The sequence below is a fragment of the Penicillium maclennaniae genome, assembly GCF_028827695.1.
Source record: "Penicillium maclennaniae strain IBT 15551 chromosome Unknown utg000007l:1.0-4884863.0:1.0-4888362.0, whole genome shotgun sequence".
Taxonomy (NCBI): Eukaryota; Fungi; Ascomycota; class Eurotiomycetes; order Eurotiales; family Aspergillaceae; genus Penicillium; species Penicillium maclennaniae.
The window spans coordinates 4190906-4209881 of record NW_026623219.1 but is presented as its reverse complement, the minus strand read 5'-3'; the positions used below and the strand labels follow the sequence as shown (position 1 = coordinate 4209881).

General features: G+C 49.8%; 7 protein-coding genes across 7 annotated transcripts; 4 read left to right on the top strand and 3 right to left on the bottom strand.

Annotated features, from left to right (window-relative positions):
- Positions 1 to 3031: 3031 nt before the first annotated feature.
- Positions 3032 to 3623, bottom strand: N7477_008775 (uncharacterized protein; the record flags this gene model as incomplete). Its single annotated transcript, XM_056970438.1, has 3 exons — positions 3032 to 3216; positions 3278 to 3354; positions 3406 to 3623. 3 exons carry the CDS (start codon positions 3621 to 3623, stop codon positions 3032 to 3034), a joined length of 480 nt encoding a protein of 159 aa, XP_056820470.1.
- Positions 3624 to 4256: 633 nt separating this feature from the next.
- Positions 4257 to 4880, bottom strand: N7477_008774 (H(+)-transporting V1 sector ATPase subunit F; the record flags this gene model as incomplete). The annotated part of the gene is made up of 5 exons (XM_056970437.1): positions 4257 to 4370; positions 4432 to 4569; positions 4653 to 4686; positions 4758 to 4792; positions 4857 to 4880. The coding sequence occupies 5 exons, from the start codon at positions 4878 to 4880 to the stop codon at positions 4257 to 4259; spliced, it is 345 nt and encodes a 114-aa protein (XP_056820469.1).
- Positions 4881 to 5185: 305 nt separating this feature from the next.
- Positions 5186 to 6577, top strand: N7477_008773 (Nur1/Mug154 family protein; the record flags this gene model as incomplete). The annotated part of the gene is made up of 2 exons (XM_056970436.1): positions 5186 to 5443; positions 5528 to 6577. The coding sequence occupies 2 exons, from the start codon at positions 5186 to 5188 to the stop codon at positions 6575 to 6577; spliced, it is 1308 nt and encodes a 435-aa protein (XP_056820468.1).
- Positions 6578 to 7605: 1028 nt separating this feature from the next.
- N7477_008772 (putative NTP binding protein) lies at positions 7606 to 10704 on the top strand (the record flags this gene model as incomplete). The annotated part of the gene is made up of 1 exon (XM_056970435.1): positions 7606 to 10704. One exon carries the CDS (start codon positions 7606 to 7608, stop codon positions 10702 to 10704), a length of 3099 nt encoding a protein of 1032 aa, XP_056820467.1.
- Positions 10705 to 11700: 996 nt separating this feature from the next.
- On the top strand, positions 11701 to 13188 carry N7477_008771 (uncharacterized protein; the record flags this gene model as incomplete). Its single annotated transcript, XM_056970434.1, has 1 exon — positions 11701 to 13188. One exon carries the CDS (start codon positions 11701 to 11703, stop codon positions 13186 to 13188), a length of 1488 nt encoding a protein of 495 aa, XP_056820466.1.
- Positions 13189 to 14219: 1031 nt separating this feature from the next.
- Positions 14220 to 15944, bottom strand: N7477_008770 (methylenetetrahydrofolate reductase (NAD(P)H) MET13; the record flags this gene model as incomplete). The annotated part of the gene is made up of 1 exon (XM_056970433.1): positions 14220 to 15944. The coding sequence occupies one exon, from the start codon at positions 15942 to 15944 to the stop codon at positions 14220 to 14222; it is 1725 nt and encodes a 574-aa protein (XP_056820465.1).
- Positions 15945 to 16755: 811 nt separating this feature from the next.
- Positions 16756 to 17502, top strand: N7477_008769 (orotate phosphoribosyltransferase; the record flags this gene model as incomplete). Its single annotated transcript, XM_056970432.1, has 1 exon — positions 16756 to 17502. One exon carries the CDS (start codon positions 16756 to 16758, stop codon positions 17500 to 17502), a length of 747 nt encoding a protein of 248 aa, XP_056820464.1.
- Positions 17503 to 18976: the final 1474 nt, after the last annotated feature.

Genomic DNA, 18976 nt, shown 5'->3' with positions numbered 1-18976 from the left:
CACCCTCCAGCAAGACCTAAGCCGTTGGAATTTCCCTTGTAGCGCTCTATCCATTTATCCGAGTAAGGGCATATTCAACCCAGCTATGGTTAGCCAACGCTTGCTCCTTTGGCCTCAGCATGGAATAAAGCTGTGACATGCTGAAGCAAGCTGTCTACCCTGGCGAGGTCTTAATGCTTAGGCCACACCCATTTGCCCACTGGATGGTGAGACTGGGCGCTCGGGGAAGTTTGATGCATCGCAGCGGCGTAACCCACGCTGAGTACTTCTTATGCAATATGGCATCAATATGTAACCACTGAAAGCGGGTCGACCATATGTAAACTCTTCGTCATATGGAGCCATTGCACGAAAGTCGTTACTGGAGTGTTTGCTGACAGTGTGATTTTTGATGCCGAAGTAGTCCTCTCCTTGGAACCCCTTTCCAACCAATTTCACATTTCAGCGCATGAAGTAGCCTGATCAAATCCACTCCGGTCACTCGAGCTCCAAACTATTAGCGCCTTCAACCTGGAATACAATTTTCGATCAAATCGTATATCCTCTCCAGTCGCCCAGTCGAATACCTAATGCTCGCTTTCTTTCAGAGGAACGGAAATCTCCTCTCTCGGAACCTGCTCTGTAGATAGTCGCATTAATTCGTAGACCTCGATGATAAACTAGATTCTTGAGGTACGGATTTTGGCAGCCGTTCCGGCGTGTACATGTCTACCTGTCAACTGCCACCGGGTCAGCGATGTGCGATATATAGAGGGCCTTCATCCAGGCATTGAGTCGGTCAGAGCGTGCTAAAGTAGCAGGATGCGCGATGTTGGTGCACCCGAGAAAATGTAGTCACCGGAAGCTGCCGAGTTCGGGAAGTGCCGCCGTAAATCTTGCGAGAGGGACGTCACAGTAATGGAGATGAGGGGCCACTGTACAGGGACGAGCTATGACTGCAGAGTTGAAAAGAGTTGGAAAGGTTGGAAAAAGTTGGAAAGGGTTAGGGGCGCCAATACTCAACTCGGGCACTACATAGACTCCCAGTGACTCATGTCAATACGGGATACGTTTTGTCAATCACCTTGAAAGTCTTTAAGATATCCTGATTATAAGGTAGTGAAAAGGGGACGGCTCGATGGCTGTCTCACAATGCAGACTGGACAGCACACACACACACACACACACACACTCCCTGGTCGGCGTAGTGATCGGTCTGAACGAAGCCGTACGGATGTCCTTTCGAGGCCGTACGAACAATTTCAAATGCTGCATCATAAATTGAGAAATGTGGTGACAACCGGAATCGAATTGGGTAGGTGCCTTTTTCCATCTCCAACTCGGTCTTGAAGATGCATCATGCACCTTCAGGCATTTGTTGTGCCTGAGGCCAGACATATGCTAATTGTCACCGATTCTCCCGCTACAGTAGTGAGTATATGAGATGGACTTTGGCGAGAGGATACATGATCCTTTGGTCCTCATTTTTTCTAACCTAGAATTTTTCACAAACAGAAGATTGGTAGTTAAACCCATAAATATAGGAATAGAACATTCTCGCGCTGTAGCCATCAATCGATGGGGACAACAAATCAACGGCAGGATAGAACAGGTTTGCTTGCGCTTCATCCAGCTCAAAACCACGAACCTGAAGGCAGCAGTCACAAAACTTGGTACAATGGCCATGACCATTGAGGCGGAAGTCACTGCGAGGCTTTTGACAGCATCCACAAGCTCGACCACAACAACCTCCACGATTTGCACAGTCTTCGCGTAGCCAAGAAGAGAGATACCACTGTGGCTTCTTCTGGGTCGACATATATGCCCGTTTGAAAGGATGAGAAGGACAGCGATTGTTGTGAATATATATGAGCCTTTCTGAAGCCCAATAAGCCCGGTTCAGAGTCTCAAGTTCCGTAGCCCACTCATCGAGATTCTGCTGTGACATATCATCGATCTTCTCTGTAGATTGTCTAGCTTGACGAATTTTTCCTATGATGTAAGTCTCTCTTTGGACAATTTCCCGAAGGCGAATATCGAGTTTGATGGTTTCTTGGGTCCACCTATTAACGGCCGGTTTGACGTGATCAATAATGATACTTTGTCGCTTCCGAAGACGCTGTGCTGCTTTCCACCAGCCTGATGATTGATTTGACGACTGTGATGCCTTTTGCTCTAATTTATCCTCAATTCGAATAAGGATTCTTCGAAACGGGCGAATAAGGGTTTCTCTTCAGACGGCGCATGATCAATAGAATAAGTAGTATCAATAAAAGCGGATCAAAAATCGAATTTGAGACACAACGTATACGTAGAAGTTCGTAGAGGTCATAGGAGAGTTCTGCAGGATATTTGTATTTCACGAGGGTTAGGTGTGTGACATCAGTATGTGTCCTTGACTCTTCATTCGAAATCTAAGTTCATTTATGCCAGACTAAAAGAATCACTTTTTTTCAAATATCAGAAGATATTAGGGTAATGATGAAAGTATGTTATATAATCATTGATTTCACTTCTATATTCTACTAGATCGAGGTAAGGACCTATATAAATGTTACATCCCCTAGAACGTAATATGTCTTGGTATTATCTAACGTTCTATATGATTCGACGGAATTTAGCTATTCTCTCCTCTTTATTTAGGCTAAGACTTTAACTATATTAAGTCATAGGCAAAGTAATAGTGAAAAGGTAAAAGTAAGGTTAAGTAAAGAGTAAAGTGAGATTGAAGTAAAAGTAAAGTAAGGTCGAAGCGAAAGTAAATTAAGGTCGAAAATGTATAGACAAGTCCTACTAAGTGGACGAGCCTAATGAAATATTTTTCAAACGTTGATAAGCGGTAAGAATGTTATACTGATTTTGAAGAGAAAGACTGAAGTCATACAAACAATAGTCTTAACAATAAGGCTCTAAAACCAAGACACTCCAACCGAAGATCGCACGCAGACCACACAGGTAAACACACAGACCACACAGAAATGACACAGACCACACAGAGGTGATCGAGGCGACACAGACAGTGACGCGAGAAAGAAGAAAGAATCGGCCCATCTCAATGAGGACCGGCCTGACATTCCGTAGTATGACCCTGGTCTCCCGGAGTCGGAGGAAGGACAGGTCCTTGCACGGGGTTGGGGGTAGCGGCCGTGGGTGGGTTGACGGCCGAGGGTGACGCCGTGGTTGGGTTCACGGCCGAGGGTTGGCGGCGGTAGCGGGCCAGGAATTGACCCAACCAAGCTAAAGGTCACGTCAGTTAGCCAAAATACCAAATGAGACTCCAAAGAGTGGGGGAAAATACATTCTCGCCTCATCGTTAGAGCCTGCTGGCGGGTTGCCAGCGAGGCATCGGCCGACAGGGCTTGTTGTGGGATGTATCTACAAATCGAGGTCAGCAGAGGCCACTCCGTAGATCCAAATGTGTCTCACCGATTATTGTTCCAATGAAGGAACCAAGCAATGTGGCAGACCACCAGGGCCAAGAACACAACAATGCCACAAGATGTAAGCACAACGTGCCAGGATTGTGTTCCCGCACCGAAAGTAGTCTCCAAGGAGGAGAGGGCGGGAGAAACGGCGGCCGGGGAGGCAGGGGAGACGTCGTCGGAGACGAGAACAGCAGAGCGAGCAAAATGAAGAGAGAACATTGTTGCGTGACTGAAGAAGAAGAAGAAATGGAACAGGAAGAGATGGGTATTTATACGACAGCGGCAACTACATTACGCTGCGTACTGCGGGAAGGAGCACTCGAAGACAGCATGGATGCAACGTAAGTCTTGCTCTTGCAGTACTGCGAGAACCCCATCAAGGTCAAGCCCGACGCGCCTCTCCATCGTGACTGCCGTTTCGTCTAACGTGGTCCTGGGGATGGTTCGTCCCTTACTGCAGTTGAATCGGATTTGGAGGCAGATGTCGGGGCGGAGAAAACAACAAATCTATTTATGAAGTCAAAAGTCTCATGAAGAAATGCGAAAAAAAGAATTGAACCGTCCCATATGAGGTACCCTTTCATATCCTTTGCCTCCTAAACTGAAATGAAGTAATGAATCTTAAAAGGTGTTTGTATGCAGAGATCAGACATGTTGGGTATCTTCCTTCTCAAGCTTCTCGGCCCCGCCGTATCTAGCTTGGAAGCAAGCCGATCCACAGCCCGAGATGGTAGTTATCGGGATATTTGAGTAACACGGAAACGATGTGGAAACACCTCTCGAGCCAACGATGCCCAAGACCAAAATGATTCAACCCATAAACCTACTCACCGAAGAGACGGCGCACACGCTTCAAAACACTGTCTTTCTCCGGGTCGTAAGGGTGGTCTTTGCTGCAGGGATCTCCAAAATGGCGGGAAATGGGTCGGCGAACGTGTCTACCGCATGGCGGATCCGCTCTGCGATCTGTAGCGACATCGTGTGAACCAAAGGATCATGCCAGTGATCAGAACAGTAAGAAACGTACATGTTGGTTGATCAGCACAATAGCAATATCCTTGCGCTCCTGGGTGAAGTTCTGAAACGTCTTCTCGATCTCCGAGGTCTCGGTCTTGCTGTCAACGACGAGGAAGTTTCGCTGGGAGTCGGGACCATCGGTTACATGCTGTGGGAGCCAATTCGTATAAGTACGGGGCACACATTATGAAATCGAGAGTCGCCAGAAGCAGCTTCGGGGGGTGTACGTACTCCAACGCCAGCGAGCAGGAGACCGGTCACGGAGCTTGAAAAGAAGTCGCTGTGAGCTGGGACTGATACTGGAAGTGATGACGAAAGGATAGCAAGGTTACTAACTCTTCATCTCCAATGACAGCGAGAAATTGCCGGTCCTGTATTCGAGGGGTGTTAGCAACGCTATCGGAGGGGCTTTTCGAAGCTCCAGGTGTCCAGTACCTTGTAAGTTGCGGCTGCGGCCATGATGACAGGGAAGACGAAAGTTGCGATAGAGAAAGGTCAAAAGCCAAATGCTCTTACAACTAAGCAGAGACCGCGCACAGGCCAAATCAAGAGAAGCTCGCAGCGTCGTCGTTAGATAACCGCCGCTGGCTGATCGCGGAGAGCTTTGCTGACTCATCAGCTTCTCCAATTTTCCGGGATTGTTTACTTCATTGTTGCGCAGCGTCACTGCAATCCCCACACCTTTTCTTTTTGAATGCCTTCCACATAAGACAAGGCTGCCGAGGAAAAGCTTCTGTCTGCAATCATTCACTTCATCCTCTGCTATGCCTCGTCTCGTGCGCCGCCGCCCACTGGCGGAGCGCATCCGCGCCTACCTGGACCCGTGGGACTTTTTCCTTTGGGTATCCGAGGAGATCGAATGCCATGACTGGGATGAGATGAACAAGGACTGGGGGATGGCTATCGGAATATCGCTCAATTTTATTTTCCTTGTCGCTCGTGCGAACAGTCGCTCAAGCGGAAGCAAAGCCATTGACGATGTGTTTGGGGAAGACGAGGGCGTGCCCTGGCTCAGTTGGTTTGTATGTGATGCCTGCCTATGTTGGACTTTCTGACGCTTTTGGAACTAGACTTGGAAGCTTGCTGACACTGTTCTGTTGCTTTAGGCATCGTCCGTCGTTCTTGTCTTGAGCATATTTTCAGGCTTCAACGCTTTTTTCACATTTTATCGCAAGCGACACTACCGTATGTTCGAGAACTCGATCGATAACGCCCCCGCTACACCTTCTGCACGTCGTGTCCGAGTCGACTCGAGCCCTCTGACCGCATCGCCCCTCCGATACTTGGCCAACGCTCTGTCAGGCGAATCCGCCCAAATGCGGGCCCACCCCGATGCGCAACGCGATGTTTGGGAGGTTGCGATGTGGGACCCCATTTCGATGAGTGTGCGCTTGTTCTGCCTGTTTAGCCCAGGGCATGTGTTGATCTACTTGCACTTTTTACCGGCCCAACTATCGGACCCTCGTCCCAGTATGACAGTGGCGACTACCATCTTCTTGACTGCTCTGTTGTCGGTGCAGATGTCATTTTTGTCGTCGTCATATACACAGCAAGCAAAGGATTCGGCTCTGGTGCAGAAGGAGGTCTTCAAGGAATATGAAACCAAATTCGTCCATCCTAGAACACGACCTCTGATGAGAGATGTTGGTACGCAGTTTTCTGATGAGATAGCTGCCGCTGGAGAGTCACCAAACAAGGTGGAAACCTACACTCCGACTTTCATCATTAATCATGGCTTCAAGACTAGCCCCAACCCAAATTATCACAGCCACGTCGACCCTGACGGCGCCTCGCCGAGACGATTTGTTCCAAAGTCCACACCTAGTGCCTCGTCAATTTTCCAAACAGAATCATTACTACACACCCCCACTGTGTCACGAGATGGTTCCCCTTTGGTACGAACCGGAGGGACGAGTATGAGACAGCCGCAATTCCGACCTGCCTCAACAACTACTGGAGATGGCGGTAGCCTCGGGGTATATTCGCATGCAAACTCTCCTTTGAGAAAATCGGCATCGACCGCTTTTGAGCGCCGTGTCCAGAACAATGGAGATTTTGTTTACAAAGAGCGAGGCACCACACCGTTGAGAAAGGGATCTAGCCCACTCAAACGCAGCAGCCTTGCGGACCCCCCTAGGTCCACAAACAGGAGTTAATAGACTTAGTCACCTCGGTTCTCGTCGCGAAACCGGTCGGTTCTAAGACGAATAAATGATTATATTCTTCACAATGAGGTGGCACCGCTTTCCAAGAGAATTCAACACGTCATGTCTGCTAAGCCTTGCATGGTCATGCACGGAAATTTTGTTGCAGAGCTTAATCGACCCCTAATATAAGCGGATGAAAAAGGTACTGTAAATGGACCCAGATCCTTCACTCCCGCGGTCACTCCAGGCAGTGTCATTGAATTGAGAAGTCTTATGGCCCCATTATCATCGGAAACCCCTCGTCGCCAATGTCTGAAAAGACCAATCATCTCATGATCCTCGTCGGGTTTTAGTATAGACCCCAATTCACGTTGTACGATGTCACGGCTCTTTCTCCTGCTTTGCCACTTCCCGGAATGTGGAATCTGAAGCCCAACCTCCAGAGTGAATGCTGAGAGAAGTGCCGCTTTCAAAAACGTTCTTCTCGTTTTGTCGACATTCGCGATGCTCTTCTGAATCCATGGATAGCGGATATCAGGTATCAATTGCAACACCTTCGGACCTTCTTGCTGAGGACACAACCCCGAATGAGGGTTGCCGCTTCTAGATAAAGTGTTTCTAGAACATGCACAAGTGCGCCCGGTCCAACATTCCACATCGAGGCGGGGAATATGTTCTTGAAGGTTGGGACATTCCGTCCGCGGGGGCGGGCATTCCTCATCGGGCCGCATACCATTCCGACCAAAGAGACTCCAGTATTCTTACTTACGCGTTGAGAGAGCGCGCTTCTTCTGTCGGAAATAGGTTTAATGGCCCCACGGCCCATTCTCTGCCACTGTCATTTGTCTGGCCCTGATGTACGGCGGCCACCCACGTCAAATCTAACCTCATCCATCCACTCCATGCACCCAACCCTCACCTTCATCCTCACGGCAACGGCATTGAGATCATCGAATCTCTGACGGCACTGGCTAGGGAGAATCTCGATTCTGACACAAGAGTCGGGGAAAATAACACCCAGGATTTCTTTATCCACCATGGAGATCGGAAACCGTGTCGAATTACCAGACGGACATCTCGTGAACCTTTCACCGCGACCCCAACATAAACCTCAGTATAAAGCTTACCGAGTTGACTACTCGGCCACTACGCTGCCGAATACCACACCACCTCGAAATAACCATCAACTCTATTGTTCCGAACTTGCTGATTGTAGCAGCCCTCTCGACAATATGTGTCCAAAAGCACAAGCAACCAAGCTTCCAGTCCCGAAGTCTCTCGCCGAACGAAGCAGAGAGCAACGGAACCAGACGCCCAGTCCAATTGGGATACCTAAGCCGTCTCCCGCTGCCTTCTCTTCGGGAGAATCGGGTGGCCAGTCTGGCGAGCGGGACCGTGACCGAGATTGGAGCAAACTAAGCGACAAGATTGGCAAGGATTCATCTCCTTTGAGTCAACGGGTTTCATATCACCGAACCGGGGAGAGCGACATAAAAAGATCCCTTCAATCGAATTTCTACCAGGATAGCAAACATATTGCGGTTCGCGAAGAAGCTACCAGCCGTGTCGTTCAACCCCGAACAGCCATCCCTACTCCCATCACCAACGGCAGAAATCACTATGCTCAAATTGAGCGTGACCAGTCGGCTGAGAGCGAAACGCCATGGCTGATCCAGGAGGGCCACTGGTCTCCTGTAGATAGGCACGATACCAGCCCTCGGAAGTCGGAGATCGCATACACCACTACCGAGTCAAGTCCTCATTCTCGCCCTTCTGTATCCCCCATTTCTGATGACAGCTCTATCACTGACTGTGATTGGGAAGACCGCTTTGTCGTCCACATGCCGTCTGCGAAAGAGCCGAACCCTCCTATGATGACTACTCAGCAAATTGCAGACTACCAAAGAAGCATCGAGAAGGTGCGTCGAGAGGGCGGACAGATGTTACACCCTAGCACACGACCTAGTCCACGTAAAGACTCGCCTGACGGCAAGCCGAGCGGGATGTCTGGCGGTTCCGGTCATTTTAGAGCATACGACGGACGTTCGACGCAATCGCCGCCGCAAGTTGATCGTCAGTTCGTGTCAGCCCCAGCACCCACGCCAGCCTCAGCCCCTGCATCCCACCTGCTGGAATCTCTAGGCCAGAATAATTATTACAGTCCTGATGAGATTGGCAAGAATCGCATTAGCACAATATGGGAGGAGCAATCTCCAACTAAACCCAAGGGAAAGCGAGCCTCTGCAACCGCAGATGGCTCATTCTTAGGGTGCAAAGAGATCAACGGGCCCGGAACAAAAAATCCAGACGAGATTCTTTTGTTCGCGTGTGGTGAAAGCTCGAACACTCTGCAACCTCGTCCACCTGCTTTGAATGTCAAGAAGAGACAGAAAGAGGAAAAGAAGAAGTCGCCGCCGAAGTCCCAAGAGAGCAGTCATGCTCCGTCTAAGTCAGGCGGGAGTCGTGTTCAAGATGGTTGGGCTCCGCTTTCATGGAACTCGAAGCAGGCCCCATGCTCGAGGTCGTCATCGGCGACTCTCTGTCAGGAACCAATATGCCCGCAGAGCGATCTACCTAGGACCAAGTCGCAGGGATCAAGTAAAGAGAACTTCTACCTCGCGCCTAGCACGTCCAATTCCTCGGAGAAGGTGGGAGACACCCGAAGCGAAGACGATGTGTTCATGGTCACACCGACCATCACACGAACTGTTATTACAAGCTTCGCGCTAGAGAAGAAGAAAGAGAAGAAACCGAAGGTAGAGAAGAAAGCTTCCATTCCCAAGCCACAGGGGCTTCGACGTCCTGGCGGAATTGGCAAATCTGGTACCGGCGAAGCCGTCAAAGCTGTTCGCGCCAAAGCCCAAGTCATCTCTACACCTTCCGGTTTGAGACCCGCAAAGGCAACCTCTCAAGTAAAATCAATTGCATCTTCCCTAACCTCTTCCAAAACGATCCCCGTCAGCAGTATTCCTACCGCGAAGGACAGGGCAAAGGAGTCAATCACAACCAAGGAGGTCTCTGTCAAAAAACCAGAGATCACGCTTAAGAACTTGCCCAAGCCCAAAGACAAAGAGAAGGACGATCATGTGAAACCAGCGGGAGGCTCTATCCGTGGGTTCATCCGAACCTCAGGGCTCGCAAGATCAACCGGGCTGGTGCGGTCACCCACAGATAGTCTCGCCACGATACTGCGTCATGGCACCGAGTCGTTGCGCAACCGTGCGGAATCACTGCGCAAAGGTAATGGACCCTCTATCAGCCGCAACAGCTCTCCTGTTTCTCAGCCCTCTGGTCCATCTAGGGACAACTCCGAGTCTTCGCGATCTGAGAGGTCGTTCAAGTCCGCAAGAGAGAAAGCCACTCCGCCGCCTTCCACCAAGTCATCCCCTGCGAAGAATGAGAATCAGTCGCCCGCTCCCAAGCTCGCCTCTATCGAAAAGCCAACCTTGCCAGAGAAGCCGATGAAATCGGAGAAATCTCTTCCAGCAGAAAAGCCCGTGGAAAACTCACCCTTGTCGGCTGAGAAGATTGCCCGACTGGAGAGACTAGAGAGATTCAAGGAGCAGGCCCGCCTTCGTCGGGCTAGGAAGTCCGCGGAAGTTGAGATCGCGGAGCTGGACGGACATCAAGTTCCCAAGCGAAAGGAGAGTCTTCAGCCCAACATCACCGACGTCTGCGATGACCTTGGCGACCTGGATTCCCCGGACAGAGACGATCTCTACAAGGACACAGCCAACACACAGGCTCTATCTATGATGTTTGAAATTGTCTTTGTCGCTATCACAAACATAGACAAAGGCCTCCTGCAGGTGACTGACAGCCCGTACGCAAAAGCCCTTGTGACCAATGTGCTAAACATGGTGCGTCATTGCTATCGAGTTTTCAGTCTTGTCTATCGCATTGTCTTGAAATACCAAACCACGGGCACCTGGCCCAAAGCCAAGAGTGACCAATCCATCAGTAGATTTCTGATGGAGCTCCTCCAGGCGGTTGTCTATCTGTTCATACTAGGCTTCGGATTCGTGGTGGCTGGTCGAGTTGCCACGTATGTTGTGCTCGTTGGAAGCTGGTTTGTTTGGTTCGCCCGTCCATTTGCATGGGCTTTCCAATGTGTCGGTCGTATCCTCGTCAATTGAGGTGTTGTATTTTTATTGCCTGTCCGGGATATCAAGGCTGGTAGTTTTATCATGTAGTCTTTCTTTTCGGTCTTGGGTATGAGCGCTCCTAGTATTATCATCAAATCTTTCTGTGGGTTTTTGGCATGGGTTTTCTTTTAATGTGCTATTGCCAACTTTATGAACTACCTTTACATACACACCAAATCTGATTCCGTTGCTCCCATTCCAAATCAGCATATGACAGTTCATCCTACTCCAACGATGTATTCAAGGTTAGACTTTGTCCTGTTGTGTCTGATAAAAGCCACTTTTCAAGTCACACTGTGAAGTGTCGAGTCAAGCGTATTCTACGTGAGGCGAAAATAGACAGCTCAGCTGGACATGATCGCGTAGTAGGCTGCACTCAATGCCTCATTTTGATGCTCTATTCGATCATTTATGGTTTAAATTCGACTTTCAGTGTTTACCATTTGGGAGTTGAGCGTCTCGGTGCTCGGCTACACAGACTATCTTTACTAGGGCAGAACTAGCGCCGAGCTTGAGCACACTTGGACTTCAACTTCGGCACAGCCGATGGCGTGGGTCCACAGCCCGCGTATTTTGACATCAGTTGATTTTCTTCAAGCTTTGAACTTTGCGCTTTGCGGGCAGGATGTTGTGGAGTTGCGCGGCGAAACCGGCGCTACGTGATAGCGTCTGGCCTACATCTCGCCTACACTTGGCCACTGTCCGATCCAACACTGGCTACAATAGGCGATGTCGAGGGATTAAGCTTTCCCCGCACTACCCACAAGTCTAGAAGTTGGAGTTCTAGAGGGCCAAGATTCCCATGGTCCGACTCTGAATGAGAGCTGGAGTATATCGGCTATTTCGACCCTGTTCGTAGCACGGTGTAGTCACTACACGGTTTTTCGGTTTGTAGAAATGATAAATAGCTCCTGTGTACTCAAATTCTAGCTTCTCGTCCGGAAAATACACTCTATCTTTTTCTATCATTTCGTGTCTCTATTCACGATGGTTCGACCTCTGGTGCTGGCAGCAGCTGCCCTGGCAGGACTCGTCCATGGACTCCCAGTGAGCGAAGCAAACCCGCTTCAACTTCGAGACTTCTGTCTTCTCGAAGACCTTGTCGTCAATATCCTGAAGCTGGATTCCAAGGCAGACACGTTCTGCACCAGTGTTCTGAACATCAAGACTGCCACTCAGACGGTCACCACCACCTCGACTCCTGCTGTGACGACTGATACTGCCACGGCGTACACCACTGGCACCGTGACAAGTACGACAACGGCCACCATCACTGATACAATCACCGACTATTATAGTGCTACTGAGGTTGACTACCTCACCACTCCTGTCACGGACATTGTTGATGTGACGAACACTGTCTCGACTACCATCACGATCGATCAGACCGAGACTGATACTGCGACGGATTACTTCACGGCCACTCTCACGGATATTGTATCCAACACTGTCACCTCGACGGTCACTGCTGTCTCCACAGCTATCATCTATGATCGTCGTGACATTCAAGAGCGTGGTCAACTTGTAGCCACTCCGACCTGTCTACGGGGACTGGGCAATGCCTTTGCTTCTGCGGCTTGTTCATGCTTGCACCTCACGACTCCTACAGTCACTGCCACTTCGACTGTTATAGCAGCTACTCCAACTGTTACCGTCACCATTACTCTTCCTGTAACGGCCACCGAGGTTGATACGGTGACTGCTACAGCCGATTCAACCACAGACATCACCAACACCATCACGGTCACCTCCACCGTTCCGTCCACCATCTATGTATCGTCTTTCTTCACCGACGTGGAATCTTACTCTACCACTGACTCTTTCACCGTCACTGCAACTGTCGACTCGACCGTGACCGAAACTGCCACTGTCACCACAGAGATCGACGTATACTCGACCGTCCAAGCCGTCGCAACCGCCACCCAAGTCTGCACTACTCTTGCAATCGAGAAATTCGTCCTGGCCAACACCGACCAAACCACCGTCGCACAAGCCAACCTGTACTCCGGAAGTGACATCGTCATTAACACGAACAACCTCTATGGTCCATTCACCAACCCTTTCCCATCGACTGACTCCTGGTACGGCGTCATCCCTAGTCTGTCCATGCTGTTCACTTGCGACGCCGAGCAGCGAGTTTTCATTAGCTACAGGAATGAGGGCACCTTCACCATTGTACCCGGCCACCTCGCTTCGTCTCCCTCGACCTACGCTGTATCTGCCACCACTCCTCCTTCTGGCTCCACTATCACCATTTTCGCTGTGGTCTGGGGACTTGGCTTGATCACTGATAGCAGTGTCATCAGCGCTCTGTATAATTCTCACGCGGCTGGTACACAGTTCGAGTGGTCAAATGTTTTCTTCGGAATAGACACCTGGCCAGGCTTTAAGAAGACAGGTGCTATCTATTACACTGATTCCACCGGTACTTTGCAGGTGATTTATGGAAAGGAGAGCACTTATAGCACTCTTTGATTGGTTTTCAAGATGCGATCCACGAACGCTGAATGTGAATATATTAAGATATTTCAGGGCTACGGTCAATGAAATGTGAGCGCATGTGATGACTACTCATCTTTGAAGTATGATCATTGTCAATGACATGTCGGGATTGCCTGTAATCTTGTCTGAAGTGGGCCGCGAGGTTTGATCTGATCAGTTGAAAGATGAGACCATCGTGTTGTGTTGCGGATGGATGCCCAGAAAGAAGAGCAGGAGGACACCACGGAGAAGATCAAAGCAGCTGGGCAGGATCATCCCCATGGAATGCACCTTGGGAAGAGACTCGCGGAGGACTTGAAAATGCCGGGTTTCACTCACATGCATTACAAAATACGCGCACTGTCATAGATAGGTTTCAATATGAAGATCGAATAGGGCAAAGCATGTATTCTTGACTAGGATAAAGCCAAAGATAGCCCAACGACTATAAGAAACACTGCTGCTTGGTGAAGAAATGCTGACTGAAGTCAAAAACGAACAACGAACAAGCCATCGCTCTAACTACAGCCTCTATGCTAGAAAGTCCAATAGGAAGGAAGAAAAACAAGTGAAGTAGATATTTCCCGAAAGGGTAAAATTAAGATGTTGAATTTTTGATTTCTTCTGACTTTTTCATCCTCCATTTCCCAGAAGCTCAGCAAAGAGCAATGGAAGAAAACAAGCACCAGGCCAGTGGAGTGTGAAGAGAACAGAAGTTATCTGAGCGATGAAGCGTCATTGTTAAAGAGACGGGGTATCGGGACAGTAAATGGTAGATGTTGAAATGAAAAAGTGAACGCTTGGGAAGAAATCGTTGAGAGGTCTTCAATCGTGACGCCATGACACATTGCAAGGAGGGCCCGAGATTTGGTGTTGGGTGGGTTGGTTCGGGACAGGTTTCGTTGAGTATCGTTGAGAGAGGTGATGTTGAATTAGGTAGAGTCGTGAGTTAATATTGACAAAAGCTCGTGTTGGAGAGCCTATAACGCTTGCGTTAAAGCGTGAGGTCCCGGTTGAGTGGGATCTTAGTTCTTGGTTGCGGCGCCATTCTCCTCCGCTGCACCGTTAGGTTCGGGCTTTCCGGGAAGTTCGACGGAGAGGTCTTTGATTTCGAGATCCGTGAAGAGATCGAAGACTGCATTGATTCGGTGGAAGTCGTTGTCGACAATGTTGACCAAGTACCAGTCGTCCATGACCTGCTCGATCAGCTTGCGACTAGCGCTCCCAGTCTCGTAGCATTTGGACCAATCTTCACCCAATCGGTAAGCCTCGTCCTTCCAGGCCAGGAAACTGACGGTCTCGACAATGGTTGGCTGAATGATCTCTCGGCCGGCAAAGATACCCCATGTCAATGCATTGGGGCTGTCGTTTGTGTTGGTACGCAGCTCACCGCTCTTTTGAATGGCGTGATAGGTCAGGTCATCATTCTTCTCGATACGAGCAATCAACTCATCGATGAGGTAGGAGGGCACGAGAAGTTCAAGGTACGCTTTCTGGTAAACGAAGCCATTCTTGGGTCCCCATCCGTACACAGGGTCTGATGACCTGATGCCGTTGATCGCGGGCTGGGAGTTGATGGTCAAAAATCCTCGCTGGGTGAGCGCGATCAAGTGGTCCTTGATAACATCTGCTTCGGCAGTGATAGGGCTGTCACTCCAAGGCAACCGGTCGAGCTTGCCCGACAGGAAACTGATGAATATTTCAGAAAGGTCTTTGATCGACTTGGGCTGGCCCCAGAGTTTGATGTTCTGTTCGTTTGTTCCCTTCAGTCCGACACCGTAAGCATCCAGTTCACCAAACGCAGGAGAGCGAGAGTCGGTCCAACGACCGTTGGGGTATTCGTCCCATGTTTGGGTACGGGCGACATATGACGACTGCCGGTTGCGCCAAAACACCGGTCGCACATCTTCCGTTCTGCGACCCAGCGCAAGAGACGGCCGCCATGGCAGAGAGCGCTGAATGGGAGATTCGGGTGATGGTGAGAGACCTAGCTCCTCTAAAACCAGGATTGTTGCCTGAGCCAGGTTCATTGTGTAGAAGTGTAGGTGGTTGATGCCTGATGCCAGAAGCTTTCGACACATCTCCGCAATCAAACGTTTTCCAATATCGCGGACAGCGGAGTCATCGTTCTTGACGGGTTCCAAAGCCTCCATCCACTCTGGAGGCACACGAGTCTTGGTCCATGTCGATCGGCGAATGAACGAGGCATAGGTCTGAATCGGCATGATACCAGGGATAATTGGAACGGTGATGCCCTTAGCTCGGCATTTCTTCACCCATTCCACGAAGTTATCGGCATCGTAGAACATCTGGGTGACAACGAAGGTACTCCCAGCATCCACCTTCTCCTTCAAATGATCAATCAACTGGTCCACGTCAGAGTTGTCATCGGCGCCCTCCGGATAGGCGCCCACACCAATGTCGAAATGGTTACCGTACTTTTCGCGAATGTACTTGACAAGATCCTTCGCGTAGCGGAAACCTTTTTCGTCGGCCTCCCATGCCTCCTTATCACGGGGCGGGTCACCGCGGAGAGCCAGAATGTTGGTGCATCCAGCCTTGTAGGCGGTCTGGAGGGCATTGTCAACCTTCTCTATAGGCATGTCGGTACAGGTTAAATGCATGCACGTCTCCAAGCCATAGACGGATTGAGCAACGCCAACCATTTCCAGGGTCAAATCAGAGTGACGACCACCTGCACCCCATGTGATGTCGATGAAAGAGGGGCCCAATCCGTGCATACGGTCCATACGGTCGTAAAGGTTCTGTACACCTTGTGCTGTCTTGGGGGGAAGAATTCAAAGGAGATTCCGGGCTCCCCGGTGGCCTCCTTTTGCGCGAGCTTCTCACGGATATGCATTGTGTTGGTTTAACCTAGCCCGGGGGGGAGATCTGTCAGCTTCGTGATTCACATGGCAGCCGGAAATTGGGAAGGCCATAGATTCATGTTTCAGGACTTGGGGAAAGGGAAATCATACGGAAATTCAACGATTGAATGGTTTTGTTAAGGAGCTGACCTGGGGCTATCGGCGCCGAGAGGAGGGTCTTACGATCACCAGGATTCCAGACCAGTTTGCTATGGTACCCACAGCGGAGAAAGATGCGAGAAGCACAGAAAGAAAGAAAATAGTGTAGAAAGGGGGAAAAAAAAGAATCAAATGGCTCCGAGTGGGAGTTGACGGAAGGTGAATCTTTCGGGACAATTTGGCGGGGAGGCCGAAAGTCGGAGAGGCACGTGTTCCGTCCAAAAAGGGAGCATTCGATGGTGCAATCGTCAATTTTGGCGAGATTTTTTGGACAGTCCGACCATTTCGACACATCTACACCTTTGATTTACATTCAATTGATGATTATACATTTACAAGTAGAAATGGGCAAGATGGGACCAGGTACTATGGCTACCCCTCATGCCCCTCCTTAAGAAAAAGGGTTCCGGGGCAAATTTTCCCATTGCGGCCGCTTATCGCCGACTTTTATCCTTCTTTCTTTCTACCTCAATTGGAACCCACTTGTGCTCTTTCTGCCCTTATATACACAGAGAGCAGCTCGAATACCGTCAAGATGTCGACCTCCATTCCCTCGCCCTCCGCCAACCAGGACTACAAGTCCACTCTGTTGCCGCTCTTGATCTCCAACAAAGTCCTTTCCTTCGGAACTTACGTCCTGAAGTCTGGTCGCGAGTCTCCTTACTTCTTCACATCCTCGCTCATGCATACTGCGCCCTTGTTGCGCGCTAGCTCTGCCGCCTATGCTAGCGTCCTTTCCTCCGAGCCCTTCGTGACCACCGACGCCAACGGCACCACCAAGCCCAACTTCGACATTGTTTTCGGTCCCGCCTACAAGGGAATTCCCATTTGTGCGGCCGTGCTCAATGAATTGGCTGTCCAGGACTCTCTCTCCGGTTCCCCCAAGGGTACTTGGGACAACGTGAGCTATTCTTTCAACCGCAAAGAGGCCAAGGCTCACGGTGAGGGTGGTAACATTGTCGGAGCTCCGCTGAAGGGCAAGCGTGTCGTCATTGTTGACGACGTCATCACCGCTGGTACTGCTCTGCGTGAGGCTGTCGGCATCATTGAGAAGGAGGGCGGTATCGTCGCCGGTGTCGTTGTCATGCTGGACCGTGAAGAGCGTGTCAGCGACTCCGAGCCCAAGAGCGCTATCGGCTGCGCCGAGCGTGACCTTGGCGGTAACATCCCCATTCGCTCTGTCCTCGGTCTACACGACCTGATCGAGAAGCTCAGCGACTCGATCGGCGCTGGCGAAATCCAGCGCCTCAAGGATTACCGCTACCGCTACGGCGCGGAGTAAAAAAAAGGTCCGCAACAGCCTCATTGAGGTACGAAGTATGAAGAGACAAAAAAAGAAGAGTCATGATACCAGGATAGCCCGGAGTTACTCCAGTCTGTCAATACACACAGCATTTTGAACAGAATTATTTTTGGGCTATTTGTAGGCCTCATACATCTTTGTCAAGATCCATCTCCCTGTGCAGATAGCAGGTAGACTTGGGTTACCTTAACCCTTCCATATCTCTTACCGCGCCCTAGCAATGTACGAACTAGTCTCACAGGCCGATGAGGGGTGCCGTTTAATGCTCCAATCGGCATAATTGGATGTGTGATCTAAGAACGCCATATCGATAGATTTTTCGGTCTCGTTGAGGAATTCATACACATTGTCTGTGCAGCCAAAAAAAAAAAAGGGCCACTGTATAAGCTATATTAAAACCATGGTCATTTCACACTTCCCTGGTTGACCCATCGTGTGGAATTCGGAATATCCAAGATTCACCGTGTCATTGCATCGGAAGCCCCTGCCATAGACAGATACGGTCAGACCGGGTGATGAGAGGTCAACAGTCATACACAGCATAACAGGTGTCATTACCTCTGAAACTGATCTACGAGTTGATTGTATAGATAGCACGGGCACTGAAGGTAATTTGAGCGGAGCCAATGACGTACCTGAGATATCGAACGAGCCGATCGCGCTCAGGCCATTTGGGGTCGCTTGAAATCGGGTGAGGACTCAGTGCAAGCAACGAAACCGGCGTTGAACATGCAAAGCCTGATTAGATGACAAATAACATCATGATTTTCGAACTCTCGGGACATCTTTCTCAACTAAAGTTTACTACCGGCGTAATTCTTTGCTGGCTTTCAATTTGGTAAATTTGATATCAGTCTTGGGGCCGTCAACGGCTATCAATGAGAACTTGCTAGGAACCATTTGACGCACCCGTTCTATTTGGGGAGTAGCCAGATCCTGGCAGCTTCCGGCGGATTCCCAGTGGCTGTTCACGTGTCACCGAAAGCACAGGCGTATTTATGGCTTTCAATTCGGGCCATGTGCTGATGGCGAAACAATGCCTGGATTAGAGGCCATTTGAAGATTGTCTACATAGATTGAGAATGACGATCATCATGTTATCGAGTTCAAGATAAAGCACAGTTTATTCCCCGCCTCGATGCCGTGATGGAGACATAATAGATCCGAGACGAGTGCACATATGAAAGTAGTGAGCTCTCGCCCAAGTTCGACGATATCAACTTATTTCATGTCTACAAACAGGTAAAACGTGGCCAAACATAATCTTTTGGTGCCTTGTCATTGTGATGCACGAAGACGGCTCTTGTGCATGGGGGTAATTGAGAGCGTCTGGTTATTTGTCAAGGCAATGCGTGTAATGGAGCACTGGGAATTGTAGTACATCAGACCCTTCGCAATGCATGCCTTGAATGGCGCCACGGACAGCTTCTTTTGTTTATGACGAAGCTTCAAG